This window comes from Sarcophilus harrisii, chromosome 1 (genome assembly GCF_902635505.1).
Source record: "Sarcophilus harrisii chromosome 1, mSarHar1.11, whole genome shotgun sequence".
In the NCBI taxonomy this organism is placed as follows: domain Eukaryota; kingdom Metazoa; phylum Chordata; class Mammalia; order Dasyuromorphia; family Dasyuridae; genus Sarcophilus; species Sarcophilus harrisii.
The window spans coordinates 261,557,200-261,573,883 of record NC_045426.1 but is presented as its reverse complement, the minus strand read 5'-3'; the positions used below and the strand labels follow the sequence as shown (position 1 = coordinate 261,573,883).

The 16,684-nt window shown below is 34.6% G+C and overlaps 1 protein-coding gene across 8 annotated transcripts in view; it reads right to left on the bottom strand.

The window, feature by feature from the left end:
• Positions 1 to 16,684, bottom strand: part of MAD1L1 (mitotic arrest deficient 1 like 1) — an 851,829-nt gene that overhangs the window by 276,903 nt on the left and 558,242 nt on the right. For all 8 annotated transcript variants that reach the window (XM_031950245.1, XM_031950188.1, XM_031950409.1 and 5 more), the window contains one exon: positions 15,512 to 15,719. In XM_031950245.1, the coding sequence (XP_031806105.1) occupies positions 15,512 to 15,719 (208 nt within the window). The remainder of the gene's footprint in view (positions 1 to 15,511; positions 15,720 to 16,684) is intronic.

Below are 16,684 nucleotides of genomic sequence, written 5' to 3'. Positions count from 1 at the left end.
TTACAATTATCTTTAAAAACTACAAATGCTCATTTTTATTATGAACTTATTATATATAGTATTTTTTCCTGTTATGTATACTTTGCTTTTATAATAGCTTAAATCAATAGTTTCAACATTGCCCTGATAGTCTTCCCTTTCCAATTCCCTTTAACTATCTTCTCTTTACTTTAAAAAAATAATAAATTCATGCCTGTTCTTTTCTTTTTTAGTGTCATTATTACTATCTCCTAAAAAAAAAAAAAAAAAAAAAAAAACCTGCACTGTAACAAGTATAATCATGAAAAACAATCTATACATTGGTCAAGGTTAAACATGCAAGCTTCATTCTGTACCTAGAAGCAGGAAACATGATTACTCATCAGTTTTCTGGTAAATTCATCACAGCATTCATAATAGTTCTGAAACCTTTCAAAGTTGTTTTTCTTTACATGATTATAATCACTGTATAAATTATATTCTTGGTTCTCCACACTTTACTCTGAATCAGTTTGTACAAATTCTTCCAGGTTTCTTTGAAACCTGTCTTTTCCGCCATTTCTTATGGAACAATAATATTCCTTATATTCATTCATGGTACCATAATTTGTTAAGCCCTTCCCAAACTGATGGGCACCCATTGTATTTCCAATTCTTTACTACAACAAAAGTAGATACTTTAAAATTATCCATACATTTACAATTTAATGTACATTTCCCTTCTTTTCTGATCTTACAAGCCTGGTAGTGGTACTGACAGGGCAAAGACAGGGTACAATATAGGAACTTTTTGTGTATACTACCAAATTGATTTTCAGAGCTACCAAGAGTATGGGATTATGCTGTTTTCATTCAAGAAGCTGTCTGTCTGTCTGTCTCTCTCTCTTTTTATCATCTTTTCAAATCTAACATGTGAGAGGGGAAACCTTGAAATTGTAAAAGTTCATATTTATTTTATTATTAGTGACTTGGAACTTTTTTCACATTACTGTTAATAGATTGCTTTTCTGAAAACATCTTGTTCCTCTCTTTTGATCATTTAGCTTTTGGACGATAGTTATTCTTAAGACATTTATCAATTCCCTATATCTCTTAGCTATCAAAAATTTGCTGAATAGGGAAATGTACTATATGGATTTCCGCCCCCCAATTTCCTATACCAGTTAATTATTTCCTTTATAATCTAAACTACAGTGATTTTGTTTGTACGTTTTATTTTTTGTCAGTCTTCTCCATCTCATGTTTCTCCCAGAACTCTTCCATTCATAGTTGTAAGAAGTATTTTCTTCCTTGCTCCAAGAATTAATTAGTGGCATTTTTTTTTAATACATAAACTTTGTATTTACTTGAAAATTACTGTGGTGTCTACCTCTCAGATCTGTGAAGAAGGGAGGAATTTATGGCCAAAGAAGAACTAGAGAATTTTATAAAATGCAAAGTGGATAATTTTAATTACATAAAATTAAAAAGACTTTGCACAAACAAAACCAATACAGCCAAGATTAGAAGGGAAACAAAGCTTCTACAATTGATAAATGGTCAAAGGATACAAACAATTTCCAGATTAAGAAATTAAAGCCATTTCTAGTCATATGAAAAAAATACTTTGAATCACAATTGATTAGAAAAATTTAAATTAAGACAAATCTTGAGGTACTACTTCATACTTCTCAGATTGGCTAAGATGACAGTAGAAGATAATGATAAAAGTTGGAGGGGATGTAAAAAAACTCAGACACAAATGCATTGTTGGTAAAGTTGTAAAATGATTGAACCATTCTGGAGGGCAATTTGGAAGTATGCCCAAAGGGCTATCAAACTGTGCATACCCTTTTGAGACAGCAGTATCTCTACTGAATCTGTATCCCAAAAAGATCACATAAAAGGAAAAAGGACCCACATGGCAAAAATGTGTATAGCAAAAAATTTGTAGTGGCAAGAAACTGGAAACTGATTGGATGCCCATCAATTGGGGAATGGCTGGATAAGTTATGGTATATGAATATTATTGTTCTATAAGAAATGATCAGCAGGATGATTTCAGCAAGATCTGGAAAGACTTGTGTGAACTAATGCTAACTGAAGTGACTAGAACCAAGAGAACATTATATACACAGTAACAAGATTGGTGATCAACTGTTAAAGACTTGACTCTTTTCAATAAGGTAATTCAAGACAATTCCAATAGACTTGGGATGCAAAGTGCCATTTGCACTGAGAGGGAGAATTATGGAGACTAAATATGGATTGAAGCATAGTATTTTCACCTTTGTTGTTGCTGGGGGTTTTTCTCTTTTTTTTTCCGTTCTCTTTCTTTTCTCTACCTTTTCATCTAATTTTTCTTGTGCAGCATGATGAATAGGGAAATATGTTTAGAAGAATTGCACATGTTTAACCTATACTGGATTGCTTGTTGTCTTGGGAAGGGAGAAGAAAAGGAGAGAGCAAGAAAAATTTGGAACACAAGGTTCTGCAAAGATAAATGTTGAAAACTATCTTAAGTGTTTTATTTTTCCAAATACATTCAATTTTAAAAAACTCATAAAGGAAAAAAAGAAAATTATTGCGGTAGAGTGAATGTTGGTCTAAGTCTAATTTCTATCAGACTGATTTCAAGTTTTTTGTTCAAGAGTGAGTCCTAGGTTCATCAAGCATTATGCTTTATTTGCTTGTGGATCTTGTGAATCTAAATCTGTTCTCGTGATCAGCTTTTCCAATTTTTTTTTTTTACCAATATGAAATAGTTTTAATAGATTACTGCTTTATGGTGTATTTTGAGATTTTGTTCTGCTAAGCTGGGTTTCTTTCTCCTCCTTGTTTTGCACAAGATCTCTCCATTTCATCTAGACTAGAAGTATAATGACTGCCCATAAGACAAAACTCACTCCTGACTGACATGGGAGCTTTAACAATGTTATTTTTGATTAAGGCAGATTCAGCTCTCCTTAGACAGCCTGGTGGCCATCTGCTTTTGGGGGCTCACCATAATGGTGCTGGATTTAGAACCGACAACCAACTGGCTTAGCACACTATAGCCCACAACACTTAAGCTTAAGGCAATCAAGATTCAGTCTTCTCAGCAGTTGGGAATTACAGACATATGCCACTTAATGTAACTGAAGCTACTTTTCTTCCCACTTTTGTTTTCATTATTTCACTTTAGCGTCTTGACTTCTAATTGATTTTTCATATGCAGTAAATAATGATTTTTCATATGCAGTAAAAGCAAGTTCTTGGCAATTTACTGAAATAGCACTGAATCCATTATTAATTCAAGTAATACTATCACTTTAATTATATTGATACAGAACAACCATAAGCAATGAATATCTCTCCAATTACTTAGAACTATATTTCAGTAAAGAGTGTTTTATGGTCATATTCATATTATGTTTTGTGTGTATCTTGGTAGTTGGACTCCCAGATATTTTATATATTTTCTAGCTATTTTAATGGAATGTTTTTCCTTAACTCTTCCTTCTGGGTTTTGTTGATAATGTTGAAAGGCAGATGATTTTATGGGTTTATTTAATATCCTGCTACCTTACTGAAGTTATTGTTTCAATTAATTTTACTTGACTCTAAATAAACTACTATTCTGTAAAAAGCAACAATTCTGTTTCCTTTTTGCATATACTTACTTACTCTACTTTTTCTCATTCTTTTTTTTAAAGTTTTTAAAGAACAATTTATTTTTATTTTTTATTATAATAACTTTATTGACAGAACCCATGCCAGGGTAATTTTTTACAACATTATCCCTTGCACTCACTTCTGTTCTGATTTTTTCTTTCCCTCCTTCCACTCCCTCTCCCCCAGATGGCAAGGAGTCCTATATATGTTAAATATGTCGCATTATATCCTAGATACAATATATGTGTGTAGAACCGAACAGTTCTCTTGTTGCACAGGGAGAATAGATTCAGAAGGTAAAAAACAACCTGGGAAGAAAAACAAGAATGCAAACAGTTTACATTCATTTCCCAGTGTTCCTTCTCTGGGTGTAGCTGCTTCTGTCCATCATTGATCAATTGAAACTGAGTTAGATCTCTTTGTCAAAGAAATCCACTTCCATCAGAATACATCCTCATACAGTATCGTTGTTGAGGTATATAACAATCTCCTGGTTCTGCTCATTTCACTTAGCATCAGTTCATGTAAGTCTCCCCAAGCCTCTCTGTATTCATCCTGCTGGTCATTTCTTAAAGAACAACAATATTTCATAATATTCATATGCCACAATTTACCCAACCATTCTCCAATTGATGGGCATCCATTCATTTTCCAGTTTCTAGCCACTGCAAACAGGGCTGCCACAAACATTTTGGCACATACAGGTCCCTTTCCCTTCTTTAGTATCTCCTTGGGGCATAAGACCAGTAGTAGCACTGCTGGGTCAAAGGGTATGCACAGTTTGATAACTTTTGGGGCATAATTCTAGATTGCTCTCCAGAATAGTTGGATTTGTGCATAACTCCACCAACAATGCATCAGTGTCCCAGTTTTCCCGCAGCCCCTCCAACATTCATCATTATTTTTTCCTGTCATCTTAGCCAATCTGACAGGTGTGTAGTGGTATCTCAGAGTTGTCTTAATTTGCATTTCTCTGATCAATAGTGATTTGGAACACTCTTTCATATGAGTGGTAATAGTTTCAATTTCATCGTCTGAAAATTGTCTGTTCATATCCTTTGACCATTTATCAATTGGAGAATGGCTTGATTTCTTATAAATTAAGAGTCAATTCTCTATATATTTTGGAAATGAGGCCTTTATCAGAACCTTTAACTGTAAAAATGTTTTCCCAGTTTGTTGCTTCCCTTCTAATCTTGTTTGCATTAGTTTTGTTTGTACAAAGGCTTTTTAATTTGATGTAATCAAAATTTTCTATTTTGTGATCAATAATGATCTCTAATTCATCTTTGGTCACAAATTTCTTCCTCCTCCACAAGTCAAAGAGATAAACTATCCTATGTTCCTCTAATTTATTTATAATCTCGTTCTTTACGCCTAAATCATGGACCCATTTTGATCTTATCTTGGTATATAGTGTTAAGTGTGGGTCCATGCCTAATTTCTGCCATACTAATTTCCAGTTATCCCAGCAGTTTTTGTCAAATAATGAATTCTTATCCCAAAAGTTAGGATCTTTGGGTTTGTCAAACACTAGATTGCTATAGTTGACTATTCTGTCTTGTGAACCTAACCTATTCCACTGATCAATTAATTTATTTCTTAGCCAATACCAAATGGTTTTGATGACTGCTGCTTTATAATATAGTTTTAGATCAGGTACAGCTAGGACACCTACATTTGATTTTTTTTTTTCATTAATTCCCTTGAGATTCTCAACCTTTTATTATTCCATATGAATTTTGTTGTTATTTTTATACATCACCAACAAAACCCAACAGCAAGAGATACAAAGAGAAATTCCATTCAAAATAACTGTCGACAGCATAAAATATTTGGGAATCTATCTACCAAAGGAAAGTCAGGAATTATATGAGCAAAATTACAAAAAACTTTCCACACAAATAAAGTCAGACTTAAATAATTGGAAAAATAGTGCTATACCAATCAGACTTCCAAGAAAATATTTTAATGATCTACTTTTTCTCATTCTATTACATAATAAGCACCCATACCATCTTTTATTATTTTTGCAAATAATTTATATAATATTAGAGTTGTTATTTGAAGGTTTGATATAATTCACTTGTAAATCCCTTTGGTCTTAATTCCCTCCCCCTGGCCCCTACTCATACCAAAAAAGTTCCTTTGTGTTTTATCCAATTTAAATTGTTAGTTTTTTTTTTGTTGTTGTTGTTAATCTGGGTATTTTATATTTTTGCAAACATTCATTCATTTCATTTAAGATATCAATTTTACTGACATCGTTGGACAAAATAGTTGCTAATATTTCCTCTCTTTTTTTGTGAATTCTCCTTTTATATTTTTCAAACAGATATTTTGGGTTCCCTCTCAATTTTTTTATTCAGATTTTTTCTCCCTCTTAAAAATCAAGCTCTTGGTTTTTAAGTTTGACTGGTATTAAACAATTAGTTTTTTGTTTATTTCTTCTTCAATTTTCTGAACTTTTATTTTTGTCCTTGGGGAAAGTCTTTTTTTTTTAAAGTACATTCCCAATTTATTGAATTCTTCTCTCCTTTGTTTTTGAATATGTTTAGAAATATAACTTTTCCTCTCAGGAAGGCTTTGGCAGCAAACCAAAAGTTTTGATATGTTATTGTAATTATTGTTGTTTCTGTGATTTTTTCTTTGACTCACTACTTCTTCTAAATTAGTTTCCATTTAAGTTTGAATCCTTTCTTCAAAGTCCTTGTATACTGACTGTGATTTTTATTGCTTGTAGTAAATAATGCATGTTTAATATTTCTGATTTTCTGCACATGTTCATGAGATTTTTATGTCCTGGCACATGCTCAGTTTTTGTAAAAATACCATACAGAATGGACACACACATATACATACACACACATGTATGCATACAGGCATACATATGCACATCCACATAATGTATGTTCTTATTTACTATCAGTCATTTCTAGAAATCTATCATATCTAACTTCTAAAATTCTATTTTTTTTATCTATCTTTTTAGTATATTGGTCTAAGTGAAATGGCAAGGTTCCTCAATTATCATAGTTTTGTTGACTATTTGTCTGGTAATTGGATGAGCTTTTCTTTCAAATATTTAGATGTGATGCTATTTGGTGAAGTATTACTATAATTTCTTTATATTATATATAATTTCCTTGATTATATACTTGTTAATACACTTTAACCAAGTGTATTTTTTCTGTTGTCTTTTCTAAGATCAGGATTGCTTTGTCCTTTTTTTAAAAATTGCCATAAATTGTAACAAAAGGTTTTGCAATTGTCAATGCTGAAAAATTACCCATGCATATATCTTGTAAATAAAAAGCTATAATAAAAAAAAATCACCAGAAACATAAAAAATTCTAATGCTTTTTTAAACTTGTGTGAGTTTTTATATTGAAGTGAGTTTCTTTGTAAATACAGCATATTGATAGACTTTGCTTTCTAATATATTTTGTTCCTATCCATTTTATGGGTGAGTTCATCCCATTTATATGCAATATTATCATTGCTAACGGTGTATTTTCCTTCAACATAAGTTTTTATACTTTTTCTTCTCCCCATGTCTTTTTCAAAGGAGGAGTTAGAGAAAGAGAAGAAATCTTACCAACACAATAGTATATAGTTATAGTGATGATAATAAGGAAGTGATAGACCCATTGTTAGATTACATTAGGAGGATTATGTTTTGTTGAAAGTATCATAGTTTAAGAAGAAAATTGATAAACTAGAGAGTATCCAGAAGAAAACAACAAGGATTTTGAAGGTCTTTAGTTTTATAACATATGAGAATTGGATAAAGGAATAGAGAATGTTCAACCTGGAGAAAAGACTTGAGGTCATATGATAATTATCTTTAAATAACTTAAAGAATGTCAAGTGAAAGAGAGATTGAATTTAATTTGGTCCCAGAAAGCAGAATAAAGAGTAAAGAATAATGGAGAGAAGTTACAAAAAGGTCATTTTGGATTTGATTTTGGTAAAAAACTATGTAACAATTTGAGCTGTCTAGAAGTGGAATGGTCTTTCCTGAAAAGAATTAAGTTCCTCTTTCTTGGTATTTTTTAAGTAGAGCTTCATAAGTAGAGGGGGTATGTCATCTGTATGAGTTGAACTAGATGGACATCTAGTTCTTTCTAACTTTCAAATTCTGATTATATCTACTCTTGTGTTCCTCAACTCTTCATCAAGCACAGAACTCAATTCTGATTCTTATACTTTGGTTTAATGGATCCTTAAGATCAATACTCTAAACTAAAACTCCAACTAAAACTTGGCTAAACTCTCTCCAAATCTACTTTCCCTTGAATTTCACTCCCTTTCTGGTCCCTATTTATATTCCTCCTGAGTTTAATGTATTTTATATCAAAATCTCTGTGTATGCTCGTATATCTTCTTATCTTTTTGCTTTTTTTTTTTTGGTCACATATCTTTTGGTTTTCATCTAACTTAGATAAAGTATGATCATTAGATTGTTATTCCCTTCCTGCAACTCCTTCCCATTCATGTTTGTATACTCTAATCTGTTTATGAATGAATAAAAGAATTAAGTATTTATTAAGCACTTATTATATGCAAAGCATTGTACCAAGGACTGGGGATACAAACAGAAAACAGTTCCTACTCTCAAAGAATTCATATTCTAATGGGGAAGACAACATTTATGGTCTGTTTCAGTTTTAAGTCACATGGAAAACTCTCATGGTCCTTAGGCTGCAGTGGCAAAGCAGATGGCATTGCCTCATATTTAATGTCATTTCCAATGATAAAATTCTATTAGTTTCTGATATTGATTTGTTTGATAGCATCAAAGATTTTGGTTGCAAGAGCTTTCTTTTAAGAGTTTTCAGTTGTTATCAATGTAGCACCTCCATTTCTATAAGGATTCCCAATGAAGATGATAACCAAGGGCACTGAGCTAAAAGTAGTTATTTCTAAGGCTTTTCAGTTCAGGGTCCCGGACAATTTCCATCAGGATGTGAGAGAACATGGTAGTCAAGGGTGATGGTTTAGTTTACCTGGCTTCTTGGCTCTTCTTTAGTGAGCCTTCCTAATTTAGCCAGGCTGACCTGCCTGCCATATTTATACAAAGTTTATTTTCTTTCACAATTCATCCTTAACGTATTCTTTTTTTTTCTGTGTAAAAATTAACAGAAGAAAACCACAACCAAATAATAGTCTGCCTCATTTAGCTCCCTCTGTGACCCTTGAAGACATTAGAATTCTAAAGAGAACTTGTTTAAATCCTCTCATTAGAATGTAAGTACTCCATTATTATTTTACTCCTTCCAAATAAGAATCATTTCTTATTTGAATCATTTGAAATCTTATTTGAAGCATAAGAATCATTATACTCAAATAAGAAACATTTTGAAGTTTCTCTGGACTCCACTATTGGTGTTTCAAAGTTCCTACTCAAATCTGGTTTATTCATTGCTTGAAATGCTTGAAAGTCAATTCAATTAACCAATGATATCCCACCCCTTTTCCCAAAAGGATTACATTTTTGCATTTTAATTTATTCTTGATTGTGAAACCTTTAATTTAGAACATCACAAAGAATTTTTTCCCTTCTTAGTAGCTTAGTGTAGCCTTTTGTATCTTGGCTATAATTTCTTGCTACTTTAAGTCCTTCTTTCTGGCTGCTTACAAGTACTTTTTCTTTGACCTGAAAGCTCTAGATTTTAGCTATGGCATTCCTAATGTTTTCAGCTTGAAATTTCTTTTGGGAGAGGATTTGTGAGATTACTTTTCTTCCATTTTCATTTTGTTTTCTGGTGTCTTAATCTGAAAGTTTCTCTATTATAAATTAAAATGTTATCTAATTTTTTTTTTTGACTAGTCATGTTTTCCTGGAAATCTTATGATTCCTAAATTATTCCTACTTAACATACTTTTGAAATGTTTGCTTGTAGTTTCCTTGATTTTAAAAGTCTTTTTATTTCATTTTAACATTTATCTCTTGGAGTCATTAACTTCTATTTGCCACGTTAGAAACTCAGAGAATTTGCTACTTGTATAATATTTTCTATCTTCTTTTCTAAGCTAGTCATCTCCAATTTTCCCCTCAAGTAATTTACTTCACATATAATTTCATTTTTTAAAATTCCCTTCTTTATTTCTTACAGGTACTCTGGGAGTTCTTGCGATCAAATTATTATTATTTTTAAAATATTCCATTTGTACTTATAAAGTTCTTCTTTTCCATGTTTTTACTCTTGGACAATTTCTTGATCCTTAGTTTTTCTTTATTGTATTCAGTGTTTTCTTCTACTTAGTCATATTTCCAATATTGGCTCCTGGTTTGAGACTTCTGAAAAGGATTATGCCCCATGTACTCTTAGATATTGTTTGATACTCTCTCTAATTTCCTGGCTTCTACCTTGCACAGTATAAATATGCTCAGAGGTCTAGCAGGCTTCCAAGTCCACTGGAGGAGCTCTGTGGTCTTCTAGTATCTTGATGGCATATGTAGTCTGTGTGCTGTGGTCTTCTGGCCTATTAATGAAGAGGGATCCCCAAACTCTAAAACTTGAAGGAGAGATTCTCCTTGAACCCTGTGTCTGTGGGACTCCCCCACAGGACAAACAGCTTCATTATGTAATTTAGGTGGGGCTGCTTGAGGTAGGAACTAGAGATACCAGTCCTATTGAATTGGATAAACACCCTATTCAATTGAAGATTTTCCTATTCAATTCTAACTCCACCCACCAGCCTCATTGGGAGGGGAAGCAGGCCTCCCTTGTAGCCAAAGACTTCTATTATAAAAAGAGCCAACTTGGGGCTCAATCCTTGCAGAGGATCTAATATGCCAAGGAATCTCTCTTCCTGGCATAGCAAGCCTCTGCCCGCTGGAATGATATTCTCTTTCAGTGCTACCCTCTTTTTATCCTCACCTATTTCCCCCTAAAGAGATTTTATGCCTCTCTGCCAGAACTCCTGCGCTGAGGCATTTAGCCTTTCTACTCTTGCATAGTACAGGCTGACTTCCCAATTGCTATAATAAACCTCTTTTTATCAATTTAACCTTTTCAGGTCTATAAATTCCTTTATAGAGAATCTCTGCATCCCAAAAGGTTCCCAAAACTCCCTACCTTTGCACCAAATCTCAAAGGGGTACAGGGGAGCCTAACATCTCCATTTGGTTCCCTGAACCCCGAACCTGCCACTAGACCTCATCATTTAACTCCTTGATCACCAGAAACCCTAATCTCATTTGGGTTCCCTGAATCTAGACCTCATCATTTGGTCCCCTGACAGAAGGGAACCCCAAAAGCTAAACCTCATCATGATGGCATCTTCATTTCTCACACTGCAGCCTTTTGATTCCATTGGGGAATCTGTATTGGGGCACTGTATTTCTTATCCATAGCATCTGGATGTCTTTTGTGTAGTCCTGGGCTGGATGAAGAGTCTTACTATGGCTCTTTGGATTACTTTATTATTAATCAAAATGGTGCCCTTTTAAGAAAATTGGATGAGTGTATGTGGGAGAGAAGGATTCTTTTATGACCTTTCACTCTCCTCCTAGCCAGGATATCTGTAATAGCATTCTAATTGGTCTCCTCACCATCAGCCAGGCTGTACCCTCTTTAATCCCTTCAACACATAGCTGCTAAAGTATAATTTCTATGTTATAGGTATGATAACATCATTTCCTACTTAAACACTTTTAGTGGTTCCCTTTTGCCTCTAGCATAAAATATTAATTCCAGAATCTTGTATTTATATTCCTGCATGGTTTGACTCTAACTTACACCTTCAGCTTTATATCACTTTACTGCCTTCCACACACTTTTAAGACGTAAACTGAGACTTGATGGAAGAAAAAAACTCTCTAAAAATGACAGTTGTCTAAAAGAATCAGTGGATTCCCTTGACTAGAAGTATTCCAAATGGATTTCCCAATTTGTCTATTTGGGATTTCCCAATGTACTATAGAGGAGAATCCTGTTAAAGATTGAACTAAATGGAACCAAATCACTTCCACTAGAGCAGTAATGAATTGAACCAGCTGCATCCAGTGAGAGAACTCTAGGAAATGAATGTGAACCACCACATAGAATTCCCAATCACTCTGTTTTTGTCCGCCTGCATTTTTGATCTCCTTCACAGGCTAATTGCACACTATTTCAAAGTCCGGTTCTTTTTGTACTGTATAGTACATGTATACTGTACTGTATAGACATGTATACATATATTGTATTTAACTTATACTTTAACATATTTAACATGATTGGTCAACCTGCCATCTGGGGGAAAGAGTGGGGGGAAGGAGGGGAAAAGTTGGAGCAAAAGGTTTTGCAATTGTCAATGCTGAAATATGCATATATCTTGTAAATAAAAAGCTATTAAAAAAAAAAAAAAGATTGGACTAAATGACTTTGTCTCTTTCAAATCTCAAAATGGATTTTATGACTTGTCCATGTTTACAAAGCTAGGAAATGGGAAAGATTGATTTGGGCTGTATTATTTGTGTTCTAAGGTCACTATTCTTATAAAGATATTTACACTTGCAATCTCTGGGCCAAGTTTTTTTAATTGTAAAATGAGTAAGTGATTTTAGATGATAATTAAGGTTTCTTTCAACTCTAAATCTTCTGGTTTTTTTATGAGACCCAGAGACATAAGACAAAAAAAATGATCCAAAATTAACAATTTATCTTGTTATCCTGGGAAGACATCAGAAAATGGAATTGTCAGTCTCTTGGGCATTGGATCTGGGGAGTGGAGATATAAAAATAGGAATGATTTAGAATCAGAGATACCATTAAAAAAAAATGAACCTGTGATTTTTATCAATATAGGCAACTCTTGGTGAGGGATTTCTTTTGTCAATGAATATTATTTCATTCTCTGCACTTTAAAGTCCTAGAAGGCTTTTGGAAGATCCAAAAAGTTAAGTGACTTGTTCAGGTTCACACAGTTAACATGTACAAAAGGCAGGTCTCAAACTTGGGTTTTTCTGAATCCAAGACCAGTTTTTTTTATCCATTAAGTCTTGATACTTCTCAGAAACAATTGTTTTTTATTTTTTGTTCCTTTTAATGGGACAGAGAAGAAACATAAGAAGACAAGAACCCTAAGGAAGTTTGCTGAATCATGATTCAGTGTAGTAAATGCATATACATATACAAGGCAAAAATAAATGAATAAATTCTCCCCAGAGAAATGACATAATCACTGTACTCAGTTTATAAATCAGAGAACCACAGAACAACGTGAAAAACACAGATAGCTATTTGTCTGCATAACTGTGACTCTTTGACATTCTTTGAAACTCGGGCATTATATTAAAAGCCTAAAGGTAAGAAATCTTTCACCAAATTGTATTCAATGTAAATCAGCATTCTTATGCATAACACACTGTGCTGGGTACTGGTAATGACACAAAAAATTAAACATTACATTTTCCTTGATTTCAAAGAGGTTATTTCTAGTGTGGAGATGTCACAAACATAAATAATTATAATACAAAGATAATATTAGGATAAGATAGGTGCAAATAAGTACTATGTAAAGTTGGGGAGGGGAGAGCATTAGGTTAGGAGGCTTCATGGGAAAGGTGGTATCTAGCCTGAGTCTGAAAGGATAGGAAAGATTTATACAGAGAATTATTTCTAAAGAGTGAGGGAAAGGAAGACAAACCAGGCACAGGAAATATCTTGAGGTAGAAATGTCTGGGACATAACTGGGGGAAAATCAGTTATAAAAGAACAAAAGAGAGACAATACAACTTGGGTTGAAGCTTATATGAAAAAGATAGGGAAACGGGAAAGCCAAGAATCTTAATTAAACACAAACTCAAAATGGGCCAACTGTAATGTATTTGTGAGAAAAAGAAAAGTTGCATTAAGAAGCATATAGTGGAGCAGCTAGATGGTTTCAGTGGGTAAAGCACCAGATCTGGAGGCAGAAGCAACTGAGTTCAAAGCCAGCCTCAGAAACTTAACACTTATTAGTTGTGTGATCCAGGGCAAATCACTTAACCCCAATTTTAAAAGGATAAAGAATAGAAAAGATCGCTGATCAGGATTCATAAAGAATATTATAATCAGTTTTAGGCATCATGCTTTTAAGAGACACACTGACGAACCACAGACTGTCCAGTATAGTCTATGGCTTGGAATTAAAGGCATCTAACAAAAGGTTGGGGAAATTAGGAACATTTATTAGCTTATAAAAAAGAACACTTTGTAAGGGATAAAATCACTGTTTTCAATTGTAAAAATGAACAATTATGAAAGACTTAAGAATTCTGACCAATGTAATAATCGATCATGATTCCAAAGGGCAGCAGTTATAGCACTAGGTCTGCAGGCAGAAGACCCAAGTTCAAATCTAGCCTCAGATCTAGCTGTGTGATTGGGCAAGCCACTTAAATGTTATTTGCCTCCATTTCCTCAATTGTAAAATGGGGCTTATAATATCTCAGAGGTCAGATAGGAGGGTCAGATGAGATAATAATTGTTACAGAGCACATAGCAGATGCTATAGAAAAGCAAAAAAGTGAGTCTTCAGTTGTTTTACATGTCCCAATTGAGGCCATCATGAATACAATAGAAGAGATCCCTGAATTAAGTGGAAGCTTGGACTAGAATGAGATGCTCATTAAAGTCTCTTCTAGTTCTTCAGCATTCAGCTCTACAATCACCTCCAAATTTAGATATACATTGTGAAGATTGAGTTAAATAGATGTGAAATTACTTTGCAAAATATGAGGTTCCATACAAAGCAAAAGGTATTGTTGGGGGAGGGGTAGAGAGAGAGAGGAGAACCCAACATACATTTCTCCAAAGGATCCTTCGTCTTCCATATATCCCCTCTTACAATGGGGAAAGCAGGGTAGGGAAAGGAAAGAAAATGACTAGAAATAAAATATTACCCAAAGCTCTTAAGACAAGTCATTCTTCTCATTTCAGAACACTCTTGATGTTTCTATAGAGCTCTTCTTTCACATCATGAGGCTCCTCACTGGGTATCCCCAGGGTGCAGCTGAGAGTCAGTTAGAAGCAATGCCAGAACCTGGAGCAAATAGTGTCCCAAAGTGCCCTCCACCAAAGGCACTGGCTGTACATGTTGGCATAGGGACAGTCTGATTCCCGGAGCCCTTTCCTTCTTTCCTGTTGATTGATCTGTTTTTCTCTGCAGCTGCAAACTGGATGTTCTCAGGGCAGAACTTGTAATTGTAAAAATCTCCCGGGTTTAGGGGGTGTGAATCAACTCTAGCTGGTCAGCTCTCTGTGTGTGAGGTGAGAAGTCACACGTTCCAGAGATTGTTACTTTGATTCACAGAATTGTAGAGTGTGCATGAGAGGCAATGACCTCTCTGTTACTGTATTAAAAGGGTAACTCTTTCTTCCCCTTTCCCCTTTTTTGTTCCTAAATAGTCAACATATTCAAGTGCAAAGGAGTCTCCTACATTCTGTAAAATGTACTTCATCAAATGAAATATGTTCTCTATTTTCCTGGAGTATTGGATTTAGCGTGATTAATGGGGCACATATAAACTGATAAACGATATTAATTTGTTTTAAGGGGGTCTGAAAAGATTTCAGCCAATAGTTTCCCCACCAGTTGCCTGAGTTATTCCTATCTGCTAGACTTCAATGACTAAACTCCATGAGGAAAATGCCACCTTGTTCAAGTTGTTGTTAACACTATATGGTCAATCATAACTCCCTTTAGACTAGTATGTGTTCTTTATAATTTAGGAAAAAGTATTTGCCAGCAAGTTTCATTATAGTGTTCTTCACCAGGGATCCCAGCCCTTTCAAGACTGCTATCTACAATACCCTTGACGCAGCATCCCTGAAATCTTGACACTTTCTCTACCCTCCTCTTAGATCAAAGACCAAATGATTTTGGTGCCATGAAGTCAGCAGAGAGATATTGCTGAGGAATGTACCTGAAATCTCCTGTGAGGGTTGCAAGCATCCAGCCACTTCTGATTTGTTGGTAATGGAGCCACCACCTTCTAGGACCCGAACCATCTCCTGGAGTTGCTGGCATTCCTCCTGCAGTTGCTGCTGCTCCATCTTGAGCCGTTCCCTAGCAAGGCTGGTTGGGTTCATACTCAAGTGAAGCACTTTTGTTTTGCTCTGGTCATAGTGACCCTGTAAGAAAAACAGAGATATTGTAGATATCACCAGAGGCAACTCATATACCTGAAGTTTAAAGTTGCAAAATTTTTTTAAAAAAACTAACAGATGTCAAATTAACATATCCAGTCTAAATTCATCAATTAGCTCCACAAAAACATAACAGTTGGAACAATGTTAAAAGAGGTAATATTTTACAGTAACAGTACTGTAAATGGGAACTTTTTTCTTGCAAAGAGGTAGAATGGTCAGCAAGAATTTGAATGAGGGGTAGGAGAAGGAAGAAGAAATAGAGAAAGAAAAGATGCTTTGAAAGGAAGTCAGCAGAGCCGGAAGAGTATTGAGCACACTGTGATAGAGTGCTGAGCAGTAGGGAGTATGGGGAAAAAACCAGAACCAAAATCAAACCAGAAATTTTAGAACCAAGAAGAGCTTATTGAGTTTGCCAGCAAGGAAGCCCCATCCACAAGGACCGGGACTCTCTAAAGGAACAACTGATAAAGCTCATATAGATTTCAATTTAGGCAGAAGGTGAGTTGAGTATGGGAGACCTCATGATTGGACAAAGCTTATGACTGGAGGCTTGCAGGACAGGAACAGGAGAAGTGGTGTTGGACAAAATTTGTTCCTAGGGCCTAGTAAGAGGCAAAACTCTTCTTCAGGTTATTTCTGGTACCCTGCCCTAATATGCAGGACTATCTGCTATTTTAGCAGAAAGGAAGATTGTCGGCAGAAAGGAAGGTTGTCGGCAGAATGGGAGTTGCAATATAAACAAGATCAGAAACAAAAGAAGGAACTATAGACAAAATGTAGTTGCTCCTGATTTCTTGGCTGCCGACAGGAGTCACATAGGACAGGAATTCAATGTAGTCAGAAGCATGAGTTAGTGTAGGCAAAGGAAACTAGGTGATCAAAGGGTATGGGTAGGCCATGATGAATTGGGTAGGATGACTAGAGTGATCTTAGGCCATGATGTCCTA